Source organism: Anser anser (assembly GCF_964211835.1).
Source record: "Anser anser genome assembly, chromosome: 4".
Classification (NCBI taxonomy): Eukaryota; Metazoa; Chordata; class Aves; order Anseriformes; family Anatidae; genus Anser; species Anser anser.
In genome coordinates, this window is record NC_139724.1 from 52,379,874 (window position 1) to 52,399,821 (window position 19,948).

The window sequence follows — 19,948 nt, forward strand, 5'->3', positions numbered from 1 at the left end:
CTGCCTGTTATCTTGGCTTTCATTATTTTTATTTTGTTGTAGTGTGATTTTAAATTTGTTGAAGTCTTATATGTTCTTGCTGCTTATTTCAACTACCATGGAAAATTCCACATTTTGTATGGCTATTTTGGAGTTTGTCATTCACTAGCATATATAGCTGCATGAGATTTCACTTTTTTGAATAACAGTATTATCTCTTGTAGTGTGCCAGCCCTTACAAAGGACTTGGGATCAATAGTTAAATAAAGTCTTTGGAAGTTCTTAGCAGTTATCCATGCTCTTATATCTTCAGTGTAGCACATAGGTATTAGGAGGTTTCTGACTGCCTCAGGAACCAGAAAGATAAACTGGTATGACTGCTATTATTTCACATCGGATCATGTATCATAGAAGAGTTGCAGGGTAGGAACCAAACGCAGGTAAGTCTCCGTCCTGGTTTTGCTGTCAATGTTGGGATTTTGGTTTTGCCATCAATGCTGGGATTTTGAATCTTAGCAGGAAAACCGTGGAATCAAAAGAGCAAAGAGTAACTTTGCTCTTTTTTAAAAGAGCAAAGAGTGCAATTAATCTGGTGGTAAAGCAGTTGTAGTGTACTGAATAGTGAAATGTTGTGTTTGAGACATTTATAAAATGAAACTGTAGAAAACCATGTGTACTTGACTGATGTACAGCTTTGTTGCTAAATTTGTTTATGGGACTAATTTTGACTACTTAAGTCTGTCTAGTTACAGAAAGGTAAATGTAGCTTCAGAATTTAGAAACTACTGCTAATGCAGCTGATAGATCGCTACTGGCAGCCTTGAAGCTGAAGACTTACTCCTTATTAGTATTCACTCTGGGGTTTTATTTATATATATATATGTATGTATTTGTCTGATTTTTGAGATCTGAGTTGTCAAGTTCTGAAACCATGGTTGAGTCTGATGCAGCTCAAGAATCTTGTTTAAAAAGCTTTTAAAGTAACCCACCAGGGAGAGCAAGCATATGTTAAAACTTTTTTTAAGAGAAGTTATACTTCAAGGATAGCTAAGTATTTTAATAAAGTACTTAAAAACACTGCATTGGTGTCCAGAGATATTTTGGTGAGGGAAAAGGTAAAGATTATGAGAGCATATTGGCTGCTCAATGACAAGGTGAAGATAAATTGGCTACTGCCTGATGGTTTTGTTGGCTCTTACCTCTTGGGAGAGCATGTGGTCGGTTACCAGTTTGTCTATGACTCTTCATTGTCTAAACCTCTTAAACATCATACTTGTCTGAGTCTTTGATATTAAATTGCATAACTTAATAACGTCAAAATATATAGATTGATAGAGTGTTTTCTCTATCTTCCCTTTCTTTATTTCTTTTTCCCTGAAGAATTCCCTGCCTCATTCACATTGTTTGACTTAAAGGAATTAGAAACTGAATAGAATGAAGAAACATGCTGAAAATATTATGGGTAACTGAACAAGATGAAGTCATGTCACACTTGGCGATTTAACTGAGTTCAGGGGCTACCTCTGAAATAGATTTCTGAATTTGCTTGTGGCATTGCAGAAAACTCCAGGTGTGCTTCACATGAAATTTTGAATCTAGTAGAGAAGCTAGGGTAGGTTTATTGTGAGTGAAGAAGGAATGAAAAGTAGACACTTTTATTCTTTTTTTTTTCCCTCTGAAATTCATCAGTAATGAACTGTATTGCAGGACCGTAGTTGGATAACACAGTATTTCAGCTCCAGTTTTGGTCTTGGGGCTTCTCACTGCATTTGTATTTAGTCCCAGAAAGCTAGGGCACTTTTTCCAGTTGCCAAAGAAAATGTGTCGTGGTTAACATCCAGCCAGAAGTTCAGCTACTCATTGCTTGACTTTTCTACAATTTTTACTATGGAATATCAAATCACTTGTGAGAGTGCCAGACAAAATAATCAAGAAAAATTGTTTTCTTCTTTGTGTGATTTTTCTATCCTTATTGATGCTATGTTGGAATTGGCATGTTGTAGGTACACTAAGAAATAATCTTGTAAAATGGTATTTGCCTTCTTTTTTCTTTTTTTTTTTTTTTTTCCCAGCTTTCCAGTAAAAAACTCTAGCAGGCTATTTTCTTGTTTTACTATAAATGAACTGTGCTTGTTCTTTCTGAGAAACTAATTTTGAGAATTCAATATATTCCCATACAATAACTGTTCCTACTCTGTTTGAAATAGTTGCTTTTACTTACTGTTTTTCTCTGAGACTACACACCTGCTTGTCAGTATTCACAGATTGTTGTGACTGCATGGCCCTTTAATGGTAATCTCTGATTAGCCACTGTGTTCCCAGACTTTGGAGTTTGTTATGATCTTTTAGAGAGGAAAGAGATGGAAGAGGATTGCAGTTATCTGTAAATAATTAGGCAGGTGGGCTCTTTATGCCAGCTGCGCAAAAGAGTTCGGTGATCTAATCAAATACCAAATATGAGCTAACATGTGCCATGGTTATTGAACCATGTGAGGCTAAATATGAATAAGCACACATTTTGCTATGGCTGTGACTAATGTAGGCATAGATTGATTTCATTTTATTCTGCATGGCTATTTTATCATTAGTTTCATTTGGAAGAGAAAATAGTAAACCAATTTTTATGGTTACAGAATGGCATTGAATTGTGAGCTTTATGAGACTAATAGAGGTAATGATAAGAGTGTTAAACTTCACTTTTTCTAAGAAAACAAGGAAAGCAAAATAGTTGCTCAGAAAGATTTGTTGCACTAAAAGAAAATCGTATAAATCTGATGTGCCGTTGTGCTTTTTATTATGGTATATAAACAAAGATGGGGATTTTATTCATCTAATTCCAGAAACAAAGTACTTTTAGAGAAGATACCTAAGTGTTTTATCGTAGTGATTTTTCTACCACATTTTCAACATATTTTAGGGACCCCTATTTCCCCTTTTAATGAGAAAATATGAGTTGTTTTTCAGGAGCTGAAAATGTAAGGGAATTCAGTGTATGAACCCATAAAACCTTCAAATTTCAGTCTAATATCAAAACTAGATCTTCAGAACAGATCCAGCATTCTGACAGTACCACTTTCAGGTTATTGTTCTCAGGTATCTATACTGCCACAGCTGCATGCTGCCAGACTCTCTTGAGTCTCAGCTGTCAGTGTGTTTGATGGTTGCGCAGGATGTTTGGATCTGTAACACCTGGCCTATTTTGTGAGGACATTTGTGTTCAGAAATGAGGCTAATAACCACTTGTGTCCCATTTTCACATGTATTCACACTGTAGAGATACAGGACAACATATTTGTGCTTGAACTTTATGCTAAAGTTCACCTGAGTGTAGGATAGTGTAGATAAAATTGTCTGAATTTATGAGATCATTTGTGTGAAGAAGATATGAAGCTTAAAGGATGTATTATACTGAAGAATTAGGTAGTAAAGTCCACCAACATAAATGTTAGAAGTGGAATAAATGCTCTTGTGAGAAATCAGAGAGTACTGACACTGGGTCCCTGCTGAAGAGAGGGGTAAACTGCTGCTGTCACCCATGAAGAAGCTGCGAATTCACATCTTTCAGGTAGGATGAGTGAGTAGGGTTATGCCTGTGGCTGTGTGGATCCTGAGGTACATGTCTGGGTGCTCATGTCAGCTTCAAAATAGAGGATCACTCTCTGCAGATAAGTGACAAGAAGCTGGAATTTCTTAGCATGCTTTCAGCAAGACACTTGGAAACAAATAGTTATTGATGTTATGATATTGAATTATTATGTATCAGATTCTTTTTGAGCAATGATAAATGCTTCATGAAGGATTTTAACAAAAGTTTCTTTTTTTTTTTTTCCTTCAAAAGGTTGTTTAAACAACTCCTGTAATACACAGTTGTGATAAAAAAAACTTGTACATTTAATAATGAAAATAGAATCCAAGCATCTGGGTCTACTGAGACTGTTCCTTTGCTCTGTGCATTCAGAATCATCTGTGAGCTCCTCTTCCTTTTTTATCTTAATTTAGGGTGGCTGGTATTCTATGGCAACATGAGTTTCCTTGCCCTGGGTGGATTTAACTGTAATAACACTTTGATATATATATTATTTTATTTTATTTTATTTTAGACAATGCAGTGCCACTGTGAAGTGGTTGCTTAGGTTAGCACCTTCAAACTCAGTCAGCCTGCTCTTTTCATACATTTGGTTGTTTCTGTTGATTTCACTCACTGACTTTTTTTCTCGTATTTGTACTGTTAAGGCAATAAATACATCTTTGTTCATGCTGTTCTATTTAAGTCCATTAAGGCACTTCTTTAGTGTACTGTCTTGGGTACTCGTTTACAATAGACCAAAGCAAGTTTCCTTTCCATTTGTAACCATTGTAGGTAAACACAGAAAACAGAATTTTAAGGATAAACAAGACCTGGGTTTTCACAGCTGTCTTGAAGGACTTTTATAGAAATAAAATAATCAAGTACTTGTTCTGACCTGCAGAATCTTCCCCTGGTGGCAAAGCCCCTCAAGGAATAAGCAAAATTTTAGAGTGAAGTCGTCCCTAAAATGTATTTTTAATTACTCCTTTTGTTCCCTCTGTCCCTCTGCTGTTTTCCTCATACACTAATCATTTGTAATCTTTGAGTGAATGAGTTACCAAAGTCCAGGTGGACCAGAGAGCAGAAGCAAGCCTCCCTCTTGAATATCTATTCTATCCCAAACCTGTTCTCCCACCTGAAAAGGTGGGAAAATTGAGAGGGGTTTAGGCAGTCCTAATACCTGTCTTTCAACTTCCCAAGGATGGAGTGGAAAATTTCACACGTTTTCTTGGGAGGTGGCTTTTATCGTTTGGAGAAGTGGGTGAGGAGTCTATAACTCTTACAGCTGGCTGCTATGCCTATTTAAAAATAAACAGAACAAGAAACACTAATCCAATCAGCAAAGCTTTCCACTTTCACTACATTTAAAAACAGAATTGACTATTTGCAACATGCGTTTTTATTGGCCAAGTAAACTAGTAGCGCATCGTTTGGCTTAAGCAGGCATTTGAACCATTCTCTCTCTCTCTCTTTTCCCCTCATAAACGACGGGTGACCAACAAACACAATGTGTCTAAGTCTGGTCTTCAGTACTTTTTCCCTGCAGACTGAGCTCTGAAAGGAGATGCTGAGTTGCTCATTGGAGGTGTCATGGGACAGCCATGTAAGGAAGATCTGCCACAAAACGGAGTGGCTGTTGATGTTTAGATCAGAGCCATGGTCTGCAGCTGTGACAAATACAACAGAGAAGAGGCTGCTGCTTCGCTTCTTTATGTGGTGTGGAGGAGCAAATTGTGGGATTCTTTGCAGATGCAATGAAATATTTTTTTTCAATTCATATCTCCCTCTTAACTGTGTCAAGAATTGCCTCATTAAAAGGCTGTTTTTTTTTTTAATTATTATTATTATTCACCACTTTTATTTTATGTCCATAAAAGTCTACTGAGGAGTTTGCTTTCTATCCAAAAAGTTTTCTTCAGGATCTAATAAGTAAGGTGAAGTTCATTTAGGGAAATTTCTTTCCTGACCATGATAATGTATACTTTTGTGTGTACATAGGTAAATATATGAGGCAGATGGTAACAGATAATTCTGCAATCTGTGTTGTTTACTTCCTGCATATCCAGGAATTTTTCAAAATCTGAAATTTGGCCGGTGGATGATTTTTTTTTTAATTTATTTTTTGATGTTGTTGAATGTTGAAGATGATTGTAGCTTTCTTGAAGGATCTTAAACTGTATGTTGTGAAGTTTTTTGGGGGGAGGAAAATGTAAGAAATTTTTTTTGGCTTGCTTTTTAAGCAATGTAGAATCTCTGTCTTTAGTATGTAGTCTAGCCCAGAAGTATAAAGACTGCTCTTAAATTTCTGTCTGTGCCCCAGAATTCATTGTGTTTTCTGGGGACCACCAAGTCACAACAAGCTTCTGTCAGGTCTCCTCCTCCTTAGCTCCTCCCTTATGTTTCAGGGGAGGGGAGGTAGAGGCAGAAGGCTGTATGTGCGTTTCATCAGTCTGTAATTTCCTAGCTTGGGGGTATAGGCAGCCGAGTGCAACACAAATGATACAAAAGAGAATAAAAGAGGTGGCCTTGGATTTATATATGAATTACAAATTCTTGATTGCAGGCTTTGGTAAATGTATACATAGATATAGATATTTCTCTGTTTTTTTAGGAATACACCATAGATATAATTTTTGCCCAGACTTGGTATGACAGTCGTCTAAAATTTAACAGCTCAATGAAAGTGCTTATGCTTAATAGCAATATGGTTGGAAAAATTTGGATTCCAGACACTTTCTTCCGGAACTCAAGGAAATCTGATGCTCACTGGATTACAACTCCAAATCGCTTACTTCGAATCTGGAGTGATGGAAGAGTATTATACACTCTAAGGTGGGTTTTTAATAAATGAGTAGGAAAAAAAAAAAAAAAAAAAAAACAGAACTGTTACAGCTAAGAATATGAGAGTAAAAAATATGGAGCATGTCTCTGGCAATTCTTTCTTGGGCCACAGGAATTTGCAAGGAGTTTTCTAAGGAGAAAAAGAATAAATTATTTGATAATGAAAAATATAAAATAGTATTGAAATATATTGCCCAGATAATTGGGTAGATATAATTGAAATGGATAGCAAATTTTAATCCTGTTTATGTACAGACAGGATTTAAAAAAAAAAAAAAAAAAGATATGTAGCCAGTAACATAGTGGTGGTCTGTCATTAAGCTATCACGGATCTAGTCATAAATCATTTAACACATTTCTGTGCTAAGCAGTTCAGTATTTAATTTCCACCAAATTATATTCTATAAGGAAAATATGAATGCTTCAAAAAATAAAAATCATAAAAAGTTTAATTAAGTCTAAGGCCCAAGTTCTGCCTATACTACTTTACGTGTTTACTCTAAAAAGCTTTTAAACTTGTTCCTCCAAATTTGGCATAAGCAAACGTTGGCAATTAATCTGCTTGGTAAATGGGGCATGCTTTTGGTGATTTTAAGTTTTGCATCTAGGCTATCTGTACTGATCATTTAGTCACTTATCAAACAGTTCTTGAATAGCTTTAGTCTACAGAAAGGATTTTAGGGTCATCTCTCAGTTTATTTCTTAAGAAAGTTTAAAAAATCTTGCTAGTTTTGGAGCTGATAGGGAAGTAGTGAATGCAAAAGATGCCGTAAATCTGATTCTGCTCTCCATCAGTCATTATTATTATGATTACTGTTTAAATTAGAAAGTTTAAATTACTTTTTTTTTTATCATTTATGATATTTTCATATGCAGGCTGTTAGTGTTGTATGAGTATTTTATAAAAGTATTCTGTAACAGAAGAAAGAAGAATTTTAAAGAGATTCTGTTCCCTTAATGTTTTCTTAATATGCTTCATTTGAAGGTATATGAATACCGTGGGAGAGCACTTTGTAAACAGTTTATTCTTCTGGTGTTTACAAAAATCTCTAGATAGTCTCTTTTGTTAACATGTTATTTTTTTTATTTTTATTTTTAGTGAAAAAATCATACTCAGACTTTACCCTTCCATTGTCTGTTTAGTTTCAATGGTGTATATATATATATATATTTTTTTTTTTAACAGGCTTTAATATATCAATCAAACAAGCAAACCCAACCAAAAAATGTGAGCTCTCGCAAAGCAATAGTTTAGAATTATTGTGCTGGAGTTTGAGCTATAAAGTGCAATAAACTAGTAATAAAAAAGCAAGACTGTGTATTCACCTGGCACTGTAAAAAGCAAACATCTGTATAGTTGAGATGGTCTGAATTTAGCCTTAAGTGGAATAACATTGAGAAATTCATAGGTTGGTGATTGAAGGAACAATAATTAGATCTGACAGTGCTCCAGATTCCCCTGCACCACCACTCTTTCCTTACTTGAGGGAGTAGACGTGGTGATTCTTTAACGCTCAGCTACTCTTACATTCTGGCCTACTGAGCTTACTCTGAGCTTAGACCTTACTCATTCCTTTGCACCCATCAGTGATTCCAGATCTGGTTGCATTGTTTTTAATAAAAGTCTGGTTTTGTTTTCTTTTTCTTTAAGGGCTTGGCTATCCAAAGGCTGAAAATGGAAAACAAAGGCAATACATGCATATACCATAGTTGGTAAATTTGAAAAGCATCTCCAGAGGTCTCTTACTTGGAAATATGGTCTTTTTTTTTTTTTTTTTTTTTTTTCTCCCCAAGTGTATGACAAGAACTACACTTTCCCTTACAATCCCATATCTTTCTCTTGGTCAGGTCAGATTTTGGGAAAGCTCCTAGTGACATTTTGGGTAGAATAACTACTTAGTTCACAGACTTTAAGTGCTTTATGGCAGTGCATGGCACAATCTTCCTTTTCCTATCCCTTTTAGTCTGGTACAGAAGTATTGCATACAGTTCAGCACGCGAGCATTTTGTTAATTTTCATGTTAATTTTCAAAGTTGTTTTTAGAAGAAATTCTGACTTTCTTCACTGTAGTGCCATCAAACAAGGAACTATTTTAAATGCAAAGAAGGCAGTTCAGAGTCTAACCCTTTAATCTAGCTTTCGAGTGAAAGTTAGTTGAACTGGTTTTCTCATTGGTTGCTTGGAAGCTCTTTGGAAATCTGTGGTAGTATTTTTTAAAAGCAGCAAATGATTCTGTTGTCCAAATATTATGAGTTCAAAACTGCTTCTAAAATGTATATTAGCTACCTGAATAACTTAAGTACCTTAGACATTGAATGAGTAGAAATGTTAAGACTGGTCTTTCCAATCCATATTACTGTCTTTACCAGAGCTTTTTCTGTAAGTGTAGAGCAGGCCCTATGTTAAAGTTTTGCTGTAATAAACTCCTCTCCTTGCCCTGCCTTCATCCCCATCGTTTTACCCCTCTTTCTTTGAGAGACATCTGGGAGATCCCTCAAATCAATTGACATTTTTGAAATTGACTTGATATGGCAATTGAAACAACACAGGTCCTCAGGCTCTATGTGGTGATAGTTTTTGTTCTTCAAAGGTCATGGTGGATGCTTTTTGCAGATACACAGCTGACTATCCATAAAATCCATTAAGTGACAAAACTGATTTCTGTGCATGTTTTTTACTATCTAGTCTGAAGTGTCTGGATGTCTGGATGCTTGAATATAATCTTTCTTGTCTCTTTCTTTTTTTTTTTTTAAATTTTCTTTTATTTTTTATTTTTTATTTTTTTTAATTTCATTTTCTAATTAGACTGACAATTAATGCTGAATGTTATCTTCAGCTTCATAACTTTCCTATGGATGAACACTCCTGTCCACTGGAATTTTCAAGCTGTAGGTGGTACAATACTTTGTTTTCTTTTCTTTTTACATTCAGGCTTTAAATTTCCTTAAGTTCTGGCAACAAGAGAGCAAGTAATTACTTTTTAAAGCCTTGCAGTGAAGGAAAAATAACAGACCTATTTATAATTTGCTTTGATTTATTGCATTACTTATTGCATTATTAAATGCAATAACGAATGAGTTGAATTACATGCATTTCATTTAGTTGCAACTTTAAAAATAATCATGTTGCTTAGGAATGTGATGCAGTGCCCATTCCAGTTAATAGGAATGTATTTTCCTGGAAGAACTTTATTTTTTATGCCTGCCATACTTGCCAGCTTTGAATTGGTTCCATGTGGTATACTTAAGAGCAAAAAGACCTGCTCTCTTCAGCCTGTTCTTGTAAATGCTAAATCAGTATAAGGACTCCTTCTCTTTTCAGTCGGACTTACTTATGTGAGCAAGAAATACAACATACAGACTTATTTTTTAATACAAACTGTGTTAGATATATATATATATATTGTTCCTAAGGGAATTGTTCTATTACTGGCAAAAGAATCCTAAACAACCTGAACACAGCCAAACAACTTATTCTTAAATGTGAAATCTAATGGGCAATGAAATCAAACTTTAGTGATTCTTCTTAAATGAATATTTTCATTTAGCACTTCCTTTTTGAATATTTCTAGCTAAATGAACTTTGGTAGCTCTGATGATTAAATAAAATTTGGGTAATTTGGAACTACATGTGAAACACATGAAAGTCAAGAAGGTTGCAGTTCCAGCTGGATTACTGAACAGTGACTCAGATCACAAAACTCCATGCTAGGGAACTGAAATTTTACCAAAGTATAAACTAACAAGTGTATATGCTTTGAAGCTCTTTGAGGTCTATTAAACCTAATGTGTATTACATATTGATACATGGTGATGACTCTGAGACAGTTTTTCATGTTAGAGTTCCAAAATTTTGTGTAGGTATTTTCTAACCAGTTGTATTTATATAGTTTTTGGTTGATCACACTAGCTAGACTTAAAAGTTAGGCTAGATATTTTGTTATTGTTAGGTGTATCAGGTGGAGTACAGATTTTCTCGCTCTCTGATGCACTTTATATATTGCCCTGGTTTAGTTTATAAAGAACTTCAGAAATCACAAAACATGCTTTGATATATACCGTGGCTGAACGCTTGATTTGCTCTGTTTTGTTCTAGATGGATATCCCAGAAATGAAATTGAATATAAATGGAAGAAAACCTCTGTTGAAGTAGCAGATCCAAAATACTGGAGATTATATCAGTTTGCATTTGTAGGGTTACGAAATACAACTGAAATTTCTCATACTCTGTCTGGTAAGGCAAAGTGTGAAGTTTTATTGCATGTAATATCTATGTAGAACAAAAATAATAGAAGAAGATACAACGAAAACCCATTTTCAATGTCATCCAAGAATGTATTTTTTATTTACTTATTTATTTTTAATTTGTAGGTGATTATATTATTATGACAATCTTCTTTGATCTCAGCAGACGTATGGGATATTTTACTATCCAGACATACATTCCGTGTATTCTCACAGTTGTTCTCTCATGGGTGTCATTTTGGATCAATAAGGATGCAGTTCCTGCAAGGACATCTCTGGGTAAGGACGTGTTTTGTCACCTCTGGAGGTTCTGGTACTCCACAGGAATACAAATCTGCAGAGGGCACTGAATTAACCACAGTTTATTCCCCTTCAGGTTATGACCATTGCTCACCCTTTCTCTTAAACTGCAAGGTAGGAGGATCCTGTTGCAGTAGCACAGCAGGGCTTAAGGAGGGAGTGTTGAGAATGGAAATCTGGAAATACTGACCCAAGCCTTGTGGACATGCTGTTGTTCACATAAATATATATTTTTCTTTTTTATGTTCTTTTCTTTGTCATCTCCAGTTATCTCCATTCTCCAGAAAACTGAAGATGTGGGGTATTTTATTATTTTATTTTATTATTTTATTATTTTATTTTAGTGTGTGTGTGTGTTTAGTGAATTTGTTTGTTTGGTTTGTTTGTTTTAATAATAAAAACAATTAATTTGCTCTTTTAAGTCCAGGATAAGAGAGAAAATTTACAACCAAAGTTGAACTTCAAGCATTTAAGTACATTAAATTGCAAATTTTCTGTTTCTGTCCTTCAGGACATTGTTTTTATTACAGATATTACAGAAATGTTGCAAGTTCACTACAGTTTTAGTTCTGTGTTAGTGTCATCTTGGCTGAATTGATTAGCGTGGCACTGGCCTCCTACATGTGACCATTTGGGATTCATACACGACCTTGTAGAAGTGTCATAGTCCCCATATATTCACAATAGATGGAGATGCATGGAGGGCATAGGATGCACATTAGCAATTCACAGCTTAGCATTGGTGGATGATTATAGTAAAACTGGTAATGGCAGTATGACCCCTTTTTTTTGGAAAGGCCAAGAGTTGAGACTGTATCTTAGGATGTGAGAGATCCTCGTCAGTTTATAGGATTTTGAATACATCGTTCCCACCTGGTAGGAGCATTTCCTACTAGAAGAGTAAGTCCAGGCTTTAGCTCCTTGCCTTTCCACTGAAACTGGTCTACAGTCCAGTCAGGACTGGAAGATTAATGAGTCAAGAAAGAAATCAAGCAAAAATGAGCATGGCTTAGTAGCCTAATGAAAAGGTAAGGGAAGAAAATCCAAGGCTTGGATTTTACGTATGTGCTATTCAAAAGTTCTGCAAAGGTTAGTGAAGAGAGCCTAAAATCTTGAATAAATAAGTGAAACTATCTCTTGATATTAAGAAATGTATTATAAAATTTCTTTCACTTACTAATCATTGGGCATCATTGTGGGGACAGTCTAGGAGGATGCTAGCTGTAACAAAAAAAAACTGTCATACTGGTATCCTGCTAGTATCTAATTTGTTCTTTTTACGGAGTGCTTTTTCTGTACCACTAACCTAGCAAATTTGCTTTGGATCTCATGATGAAACTAGAGTTTTCATGCTGTCACTTCAGCAGTACTGTCTTCAATCTACTTGAGATGTACTACAAATGTTTGCCATATCATATTTATGGCTCCCTGCAGTTAAATCTGAGTTCCTTTTGTGTGAATACTCAAAAGCCAATGTTTGGCAGATAGTAGGATGACTTTTCTCAAATGCAGGTGTCCTGATGAAGAAAAAAAAAAAAAAAGTTAAGAGTTTACAAGTCAAATAGATGTGATTTTAAAGGAAAAACAATAATTAAAATAAGGACTGATAAATTAAGAAAAGAAGGCCAAAACTAAGTAAGGTGCATCATGGCAAGTAGTTGTGATGCTGTGGAAGGTTTGCTTCCTTCCAGAGAGTGGAGAGGACTGGGAAAGTCCGTGTCATCTTTCATCCTTTTGGAACAGAAGTCAGCAAAGGGAACAGTGGGTGTCACTTCCAACCTGGAGGCTGTGCTGGGGTCTGGTATACTTAAAATGCCTGGTAATTTTTCTTGCATACATGCTGGAAGATCCTGGCAGATTGGGGTTTCCCAAAGCAGAAGGATTGCAATGATTAAAGGTCTTTGGATACATAATTTTGCAGAGTAATGTCTAATTGATTCTCAAAAACATCTACTGGGAGCAAAGCACACTGCTGAAAATCTCTGTGGTTGTCTGTGTGCACTTTTAGGCAAGTAATATCTTTGAAAAATCTGTTGCAAATCTGCTTCCCTCCTGCATCATCAGTCAATAGCAACTCCTGATTCCATGCTTTGATTGAAAAGCCATAGAAAGCCCTAGACTGGTATAGCACTTTTTAAAAAAAAAATTTAAAAAATATTTATTTATTTTTCTTTTCCAATAAGCCTACACATATAAGTAACAAATTATGTGTGTGTTCAAGTATTGCTCTCCAAAGTAAAGGTCACAGCTTAATTTTGGACTACTATGAAAAAGCTTTGCATCTCCCTGAAGCGTCACATATAAGAAGAAAGTGTTAACACCTTCTAAATGTTAAACCAGTGAGAGGGGTATTGTTGAGATACTAAGCAAATTGCTACCAAGGCCAGCTTGTTCATTTAGTTAACTTATATATAAGTAAATAAAGGGAAACATTTTTATTAGTAAAGACAAAGTTTTGAAAAAATATCTAGTAACTCAGAGAATGAGACCAGAAAGGCCAAGAGAGTCATCTACTTTGACCTACTACAAATCAGAAACAAATAGTTGTAAACATTATTCATATAATCATAGAATGGCTTGGAAGGGACCTCATAGATCTTATAGTTCCAACCCCCCTGCTAGATCAGTTGCTCAGGGCCTCATTTAATCTAGTCTTGAATACCTCCAGAGATGGGGCATCCACAACCTCTCTGGGCAACCTGTTCCAGTGCCTCACCACCCTCTGAGCAAAGAATTTCCTCCTAACTTCTAATCTAAATCTCCCCTCTTTTAGTTTAAAACCATTTCCCCTCATTCTGTCATTATCTGATTGAGCAAAGAGTTGCTCCCCTCTTTTTTATAAGTCCCCTTCAAGTACTGAATTCCTTTTTCTGATGCTTTCTGAAAGTTTATTGTTTCTTTTTTGTTGTTGTTGTTGTTTTTAATTATTGATACATAATGCACCTTTTTTTATGAGTGAGTGTTTTTATATATTTTAAACTTTCAAGAGCCAAGGGTCTTTTACCTGTTTATAAAATGTGTGCTTATTTGTACTGGTTTGCCTATTGTACTTGTTTTATGCATGCATTCTGTAACATTTATAAAATTATACAAACTTTATCAGTGTCTTGTTTTCTCCGGTGTGTGTTGAAAATGGGAAAGATGTAAATTAAAGGTGAAATGTGCTACCTTCTGTATGATCCCCTGGTGGCCACTGGATCCACAGTGTCTTCTTACAGTAGCACTAGTGTGTATGAATGTGATCTGGGGTGAATCCTGTTGTGGCTCAGTTCTTGTATGCCTCATGAATGAATTAAGGGCTAATTTGAGTGGTGTATTTATATATATATATAGTGACAATATGATCGAATTACTCATATATTTCCTTATTTTTCTGTTGTCTTTCTTACTTTATCAAACAGGCATTACAACGGTGCTGACCATGACAACATTGAGTACAATTGCCAGGAAGTCACTCCCAAAGGTTTCCTATGTGACAGCAATGGACCTTTTTGTCTCAGTTTGCTTCATTTTTGTGTTTGCTGCCTTGATGGAATATGGCACCTTGCATTATTTTACCAGCAACAGAAAAGGGGACAAAGGAAAAGATAAGAAGGCAAAATCTAAGCCATCAGTAAGTTTAACCAAATGATTAAGAAGGAAAAAAAATGGTTCTTGATTTTATTATCATATTAATTTTGAGGGACTTTTTCAAAGACAGCTGGTTTGTTTATTTATTTTTATATAAGTGGGAGGTTGCATTCGTTTTCTGTAAATACTACTAACAAGCAAATTTGTTTGATCATTCCACTCATATGTGAGTGAGAACACGAGTCTAAAACACCCTAGAGAGGTGTTTTGATGAAATTTTCCATGCTATGCCCTTGGTGCTTCTAGAGCTGCCCATGGAGCTTGTGCCTATGGAGAGTTCTATAGGGGCACAGCATTTCTGGAAACATCATCTGTCAAAGAACCACAGGTAAGACTATAGCAACAAAGGTAATGTAAATGGACTAAAGCTGTGAGGATTTGTTAGGGTCTGTATCACCTAATGTCATTTGGGTTTTACCTTGCTAACACTGCAGAGAAAAAACTGCTTATTATCAGTCAGAATTCTGACCCTCTTTCACTTCATAAACAGTACTTTAAGTCATTTTTTTCATTTACTTCCATGTTTCTTTCTAGTAAAATGAATCTTCTCTTTTTTACAAGTTGAAGTTTTTATTGTATGAATGCCCAAATATCATAGGAGTAAATATTATTCTATTTTAAGAGAATTTCTGTTCCCATAGTTAGAATATTGGAATTTCTGAAAAAATCCATTGTTGGAAGACAGTACAAATATTTAAAGCTAATCTTTATATTACTAAAATATTTAGGTAAAGGAATTAAATAGCTTATTCATTAGAACAATAGTCCTACTAGTTGAGGCTTTACTGTAGTCTTCTTTGGGACCGAATAAAAGGAAGGAAAATGTTTTAAAGCCCCCTTCCGGATCATTTCATCCAAACAAGTTGTAGCATAGATAAATCATAATATCAGTTGTCTTTCCTGGGCGAGGGCTGAATGACACCTGTGTAAGATCAAACAGAAGATGAAATGAAATTACAAAAGCCCAGATATGGAATTGCAGAAATCCTGGTATGAACCATATCTGTTTTGTGACTCACATCAGAAAGTGCTGGTGCACCTGTTTTGAGCAGTGCTATTGTGGGAGATTGTTTTATGGCAGCCCTGTGGAACTGCTGTGGCTTAATAGCTGGGAAGTGAGAGTCCTGTTTCATATGCACAACTAGTAATGGTGAGCTGGTCCAGGAGTGTCAGCTTTACAACAAGACTAGTGGCGAAGGGTTAATACTACCCTATCCTGCCTTGGTCAGGCATCACCATGATCCTCAGGGAATTCCAGACAAGAAAACTGGAAGTCAATTGGAAAATGTAAACCTAAAACCTCCTTGCTGTTAGTGGTAGGAGCAACTGCATAGAAGGCATGGAAGGTAGGTGTTAGCAAGGGCCACAGCTAAATTTACTGTCATTGCTTAATGACAGTATAAGATAGAGGCTGCAGAATTTGGAGTACATCCCAGTGTTATTAGAGCAGTTTCAGTTCAGTTTGAGATTATTGTGGCAATGAAGTCTCAACAACACTTAGGGATCAGGGATCAGAAATGGGTGTGCTCACAGCATGCACAACAAGGAAAAAGTGAAGAGAAGAGGAATTACTGCATATTCAAACCAGTGAGAAATTAAGATCAGCTGGTGGCAAATCAGCAGACATTGAAGTGGTTTGAAAGTATACTCTTAAGGAATGGAGCACCGAGACTTTCCAGAACTTTTCTTCCTATATCAGCCATTTGTGCAATAATCTGCCAAGTGCTTTGAGATTTTCCATGCATATGATAATTTAAAATGTAGAAGAATGGTGAAATATAAACTATGATACATTGAATAAACAGCTGAAATTTGGACTAAGATTAGAATTAGTAATATAATACTCAAAACACTTTTCAGTTGTGTTTTACTTTGCTCTTAAAGCATGCCTTTTATTTCTAAGGAGTGAAAAAACAATCTTTTCACATACAATTCTTTAAACATGCTTTAGCACATTATGGCTATAAGAGCATACTAGATAAGAAATGACTAAAAAAAAGGGGGGGTGTCAAATTGAATATAATCAGATGTAAAGGATTTTCATTTAATAAATAGATTTTCTTAAGTTTTAATAAAAATCTTTGAAATTTCTTGCTCCAAATAGAGCAATTAAACAAAATATCTGGTTAATCAATAGGAAGTCAGTCACACAATTACAAATCGAGATTTCTTTTTTTTTTTTGTCAGAGACTTCTGTTCATTCTTTCTTGCAATTATGGATGTGCAATTAAAAAAGAAAAATCTACACAATTTAGTTAATTCAAATAGCCGTTTTATTTTTTTTCTGGAAAGTTCTTATTCACAGGTGTGTTTTCCTAAGAAAGATTGCTTTGCATAAGTTTTATTTCTATTGCAAAATGCAATAAAATATTATTCCAAGAACTGATGCCGAAAAGGTGTAAGAAAGGATCTTGTGAAGTAATGGTAAGATTTTACAAATGATTACAGCAATATTATCTTACAAAATATGTGCTGGCATAAATCAAGTAAGGTAGAATGAATTGGCTTATGCAAATCCACATTAGTAATGATAATGAGTTTGGGAAGGAAAGATTAAACTTAATAAGTTGTGGATCTTGTTCTGATTTCCATTTCACCTGAAGTGAATGTATCACCTGTGTTATGAGCTCCACAGATGATGTCTGTCTTTTGTACATGTGTTATTGTTAATTCAGAATAATTTGGTTTTGTTCTTACTGCAGAGTATTATAAATGTTTGTCACTGTATGTAGAGTTTTATCTGCAGTATCAGTAAGTATTACATGTACAGTACACGTACAGTACTGTATATACATATTATTTTTTTTAAGTCCCTGCCAGTTAATATGAGGTCATGTTATTGTGAAGTATTGGATTCTACTTTTCGACGCACCATAAACTCACTTATGCCAAAAGTGCAAAAAAAAAATTTAGATGATTTTGTTTGTTTGTTTGTTTGTTTTTCTTCAAGTTACCAGTTTTCAGTTAAAGTTTCTTCATTCTTTCTGGACTAGAACCTTTCTGATGATTTGAGCTCTTTGTAATCTCTGAGTTCATAGGTTATGGATCCTAGATGTGTTTTCTCTCGTTGATGTGGATCCATGTTGGGCTCAGTAGGACAAATTGCTAAGGATTTTATTTTACCTTTGTCCTTTCCTGATCTTCAGATTTACCTTAAAGGTTTCATTTGATATTTTGAAAAACATTATCTTTTAACTTTTTCACATCTTATCCCCCCACCCCCACCTCCTTTTCCATATTACATTGTTTTATTTACGTTATGTATTCCCTGTAAGGAGCTAGGCCTGTAAGATGGCACTCTTTCTGCCTCTGTCAGGGCACCTCTACAAAATTCTACATCAGAAGCTAGTTTCAATCTGCTATGGTGGTATAACATAGGATTTGTTGAACAGATGGCAGGGAGAATGCTGGTAATATTTCCAGCAACAGAAGAAACTCTAGAGCAAACAATCATTGAATGCTGGAGAATCCTGCTGGGATTCTGAAGGCACAAGCTATTGAAAAGTAAGGATTTCCTTGGCTCCTCTTATAGGATTGTTTTATTTTTTCTTCTGTTTTGCTGTGGAACGGACTATTTCCTTGTTTCCCTTCTCTGAATGTCTTCCTGTGATATGTCAGTAATTCTTGGGAGCAGGTGACTACTATAGTAATCTGAGTGGTGACTTAGGTCTTGTGATCAATGTACCCTTGAAATGTAAAACGTTCCTTCCCCTTTTGGGGTTGAATCAACACATCGATTATGAAGTCTCACTGCATTCTTTACTGTGGTCTTCTTAATCACGTGTAATGTATAATGACTGGTTTGATTGAAAAAAAAAAAAAATTTATAATCTATATCTATCTTGGGGGAGAGATGTTCTCCAGATTAGGCACAGATAAAGATGAGGTATCAGTTCTCAGGAATTTAGAAATCATTTGTCCCATGAGCAATAAAAAGCTGTACCATCATTTTTTCTTCCTACCATGATGTTTCTGAGTTGGGAATTCCTATTTTATTTCATGAGTAAAAATGAATCATTCCATCAGTCTTACATTGGTGGAACCAGCAGTCAGAAAATTCTTGTAAAGTCAGAGAAGGCATGCATATGAAATAGGCATCTTTCCTATATATCTTCAACAAAGTAATGATTTTGTAAGTTCAAAACAAATTTAAACTTACATGTTACATTTTACAAAAATAAGATCTGTTCGTAATGTCTCATGTAGCTTCTGTTTTAGTGTTGTCAGTATTTTATCAAAACTGAAAAGAATAATGAGGTCCTTTAGGATGATAATTAGCTCCCTAGGTCATCATGTCTAAAAAGTGTTGAAGCAGCAGTCTGTGTGAATCTTCCTCTGGTAAAAATGCTTATTAAATAAAGTTAACAAGGCTATTAAAAATATGGAGGATACTGCAAAGTTTTAACACTGTCCCCTTGGGATATGGTAGTAAAATGTCCCTGCAGCAATAAAGTTCCTCCTTTAACAATGTATAGAGATCTGTGTACTGGCCAAAGTAATTTCCTGGAAGTGGGACAATTGGACTCTAAAGCATCAGAAGAATTGATATGATGTGGCTTCTTGCTTTTCATATATTTCTCATACTTTCCTATCATGTATAAATTATATGAAAGATTCTTTTATATGTTTCAGTAGCCAGAGTTGCTAATTACATCATCATTTCCTGTTTTGATTCCTTATATGACAAAAAAAAAAAAAAGTAAGAGCAGTATTGATGTAACCACCATATTCAGTCTGAAAATTTTAGGAGATGCCAAAAGTGGGATGGGACTGAAAGAATGAATGAACAAGATGACTACAGAATAGTGTAAAAAGGCTATAGGATTTAGAAATTAAAACAAGGACAAACAGAGAAAGGGAGAATGTATTTTGGCATATTTAGGAAAACAAGGATAAGGAGTGAAGAGCTACATGGAAACAAAATAATAAAAAGAGGAAAGATGGGCAGTGGTAGTGCAAGTAAAAGAAAGGTGGAAAGTCACAAGAATATAATATACGGTACATAATATACGGTAATAGCAAACCGTATATGTAATAGGCAATAAGGCACCCAGATTCTTTCTGTGAAAGCTATTTATGAATCTCAACACCTGTTACACAGTTTTAACGAGAATGCAAGAAGGTTGAGTTATGCACGTGGAAAGTAGAAGTAAGAATTAAGAGCTAAATTAATCATTTTCACTGACTTCATGGCATTCTCCTAAGGAGCCTTATGTCTTGGTTTCTTTCAGCAGGGCATATTGTTTAGGGATTTAGTATCAGAGGGTTAGATGACATAACCTGGCCTTGTGTGTATCAGTCTGCAAAACTCCAACAGTAATGCTGTTCTGATCCCACTAGCTTGCTTTAGTGAAAATCCAGACACAAACCCAGTCCAGTACTAAA

The 19,948-nt window shown here is 35.2% G+C and overlaps 1 protein-coding gene across 10 annotated transcripts in view; it reads left to right on the forward strand.

The window, feature by feature from the left end:
• Window positions 1-19,948, forward strand: part of GABRG1 (gamma-aminobutyric acid type A receptor subunit gamma1) — a 56,641-nt gene that overhangs the window by 32,313 nt on the left and 4,380 nt on the right. For 3 of the 10 annotated variants that reach the window (XM_083833227.1, XM_083833223.1, XM_083833232.1), the window contains 5 exons: window positions 6,159-6,379; window positions 9,195-9,277; window positions 10,485-10,622; window positions 10,760-10,912; window positions 14,335-14,546. In XM_083833227.1, the coding sequence (XP_083689353.1) occupies window positions 6,159-6,379; window positions 9,195-9,277; window positions 10,485-10,622; window positions 10,760-10,912; window positions 14,335-14,546 (807 nt within the window). The other 7 variants (XM_083833230.1, XM_083833231.1, XM_083833226.1 and 4 more) reach the window with 6 other exon arrangements.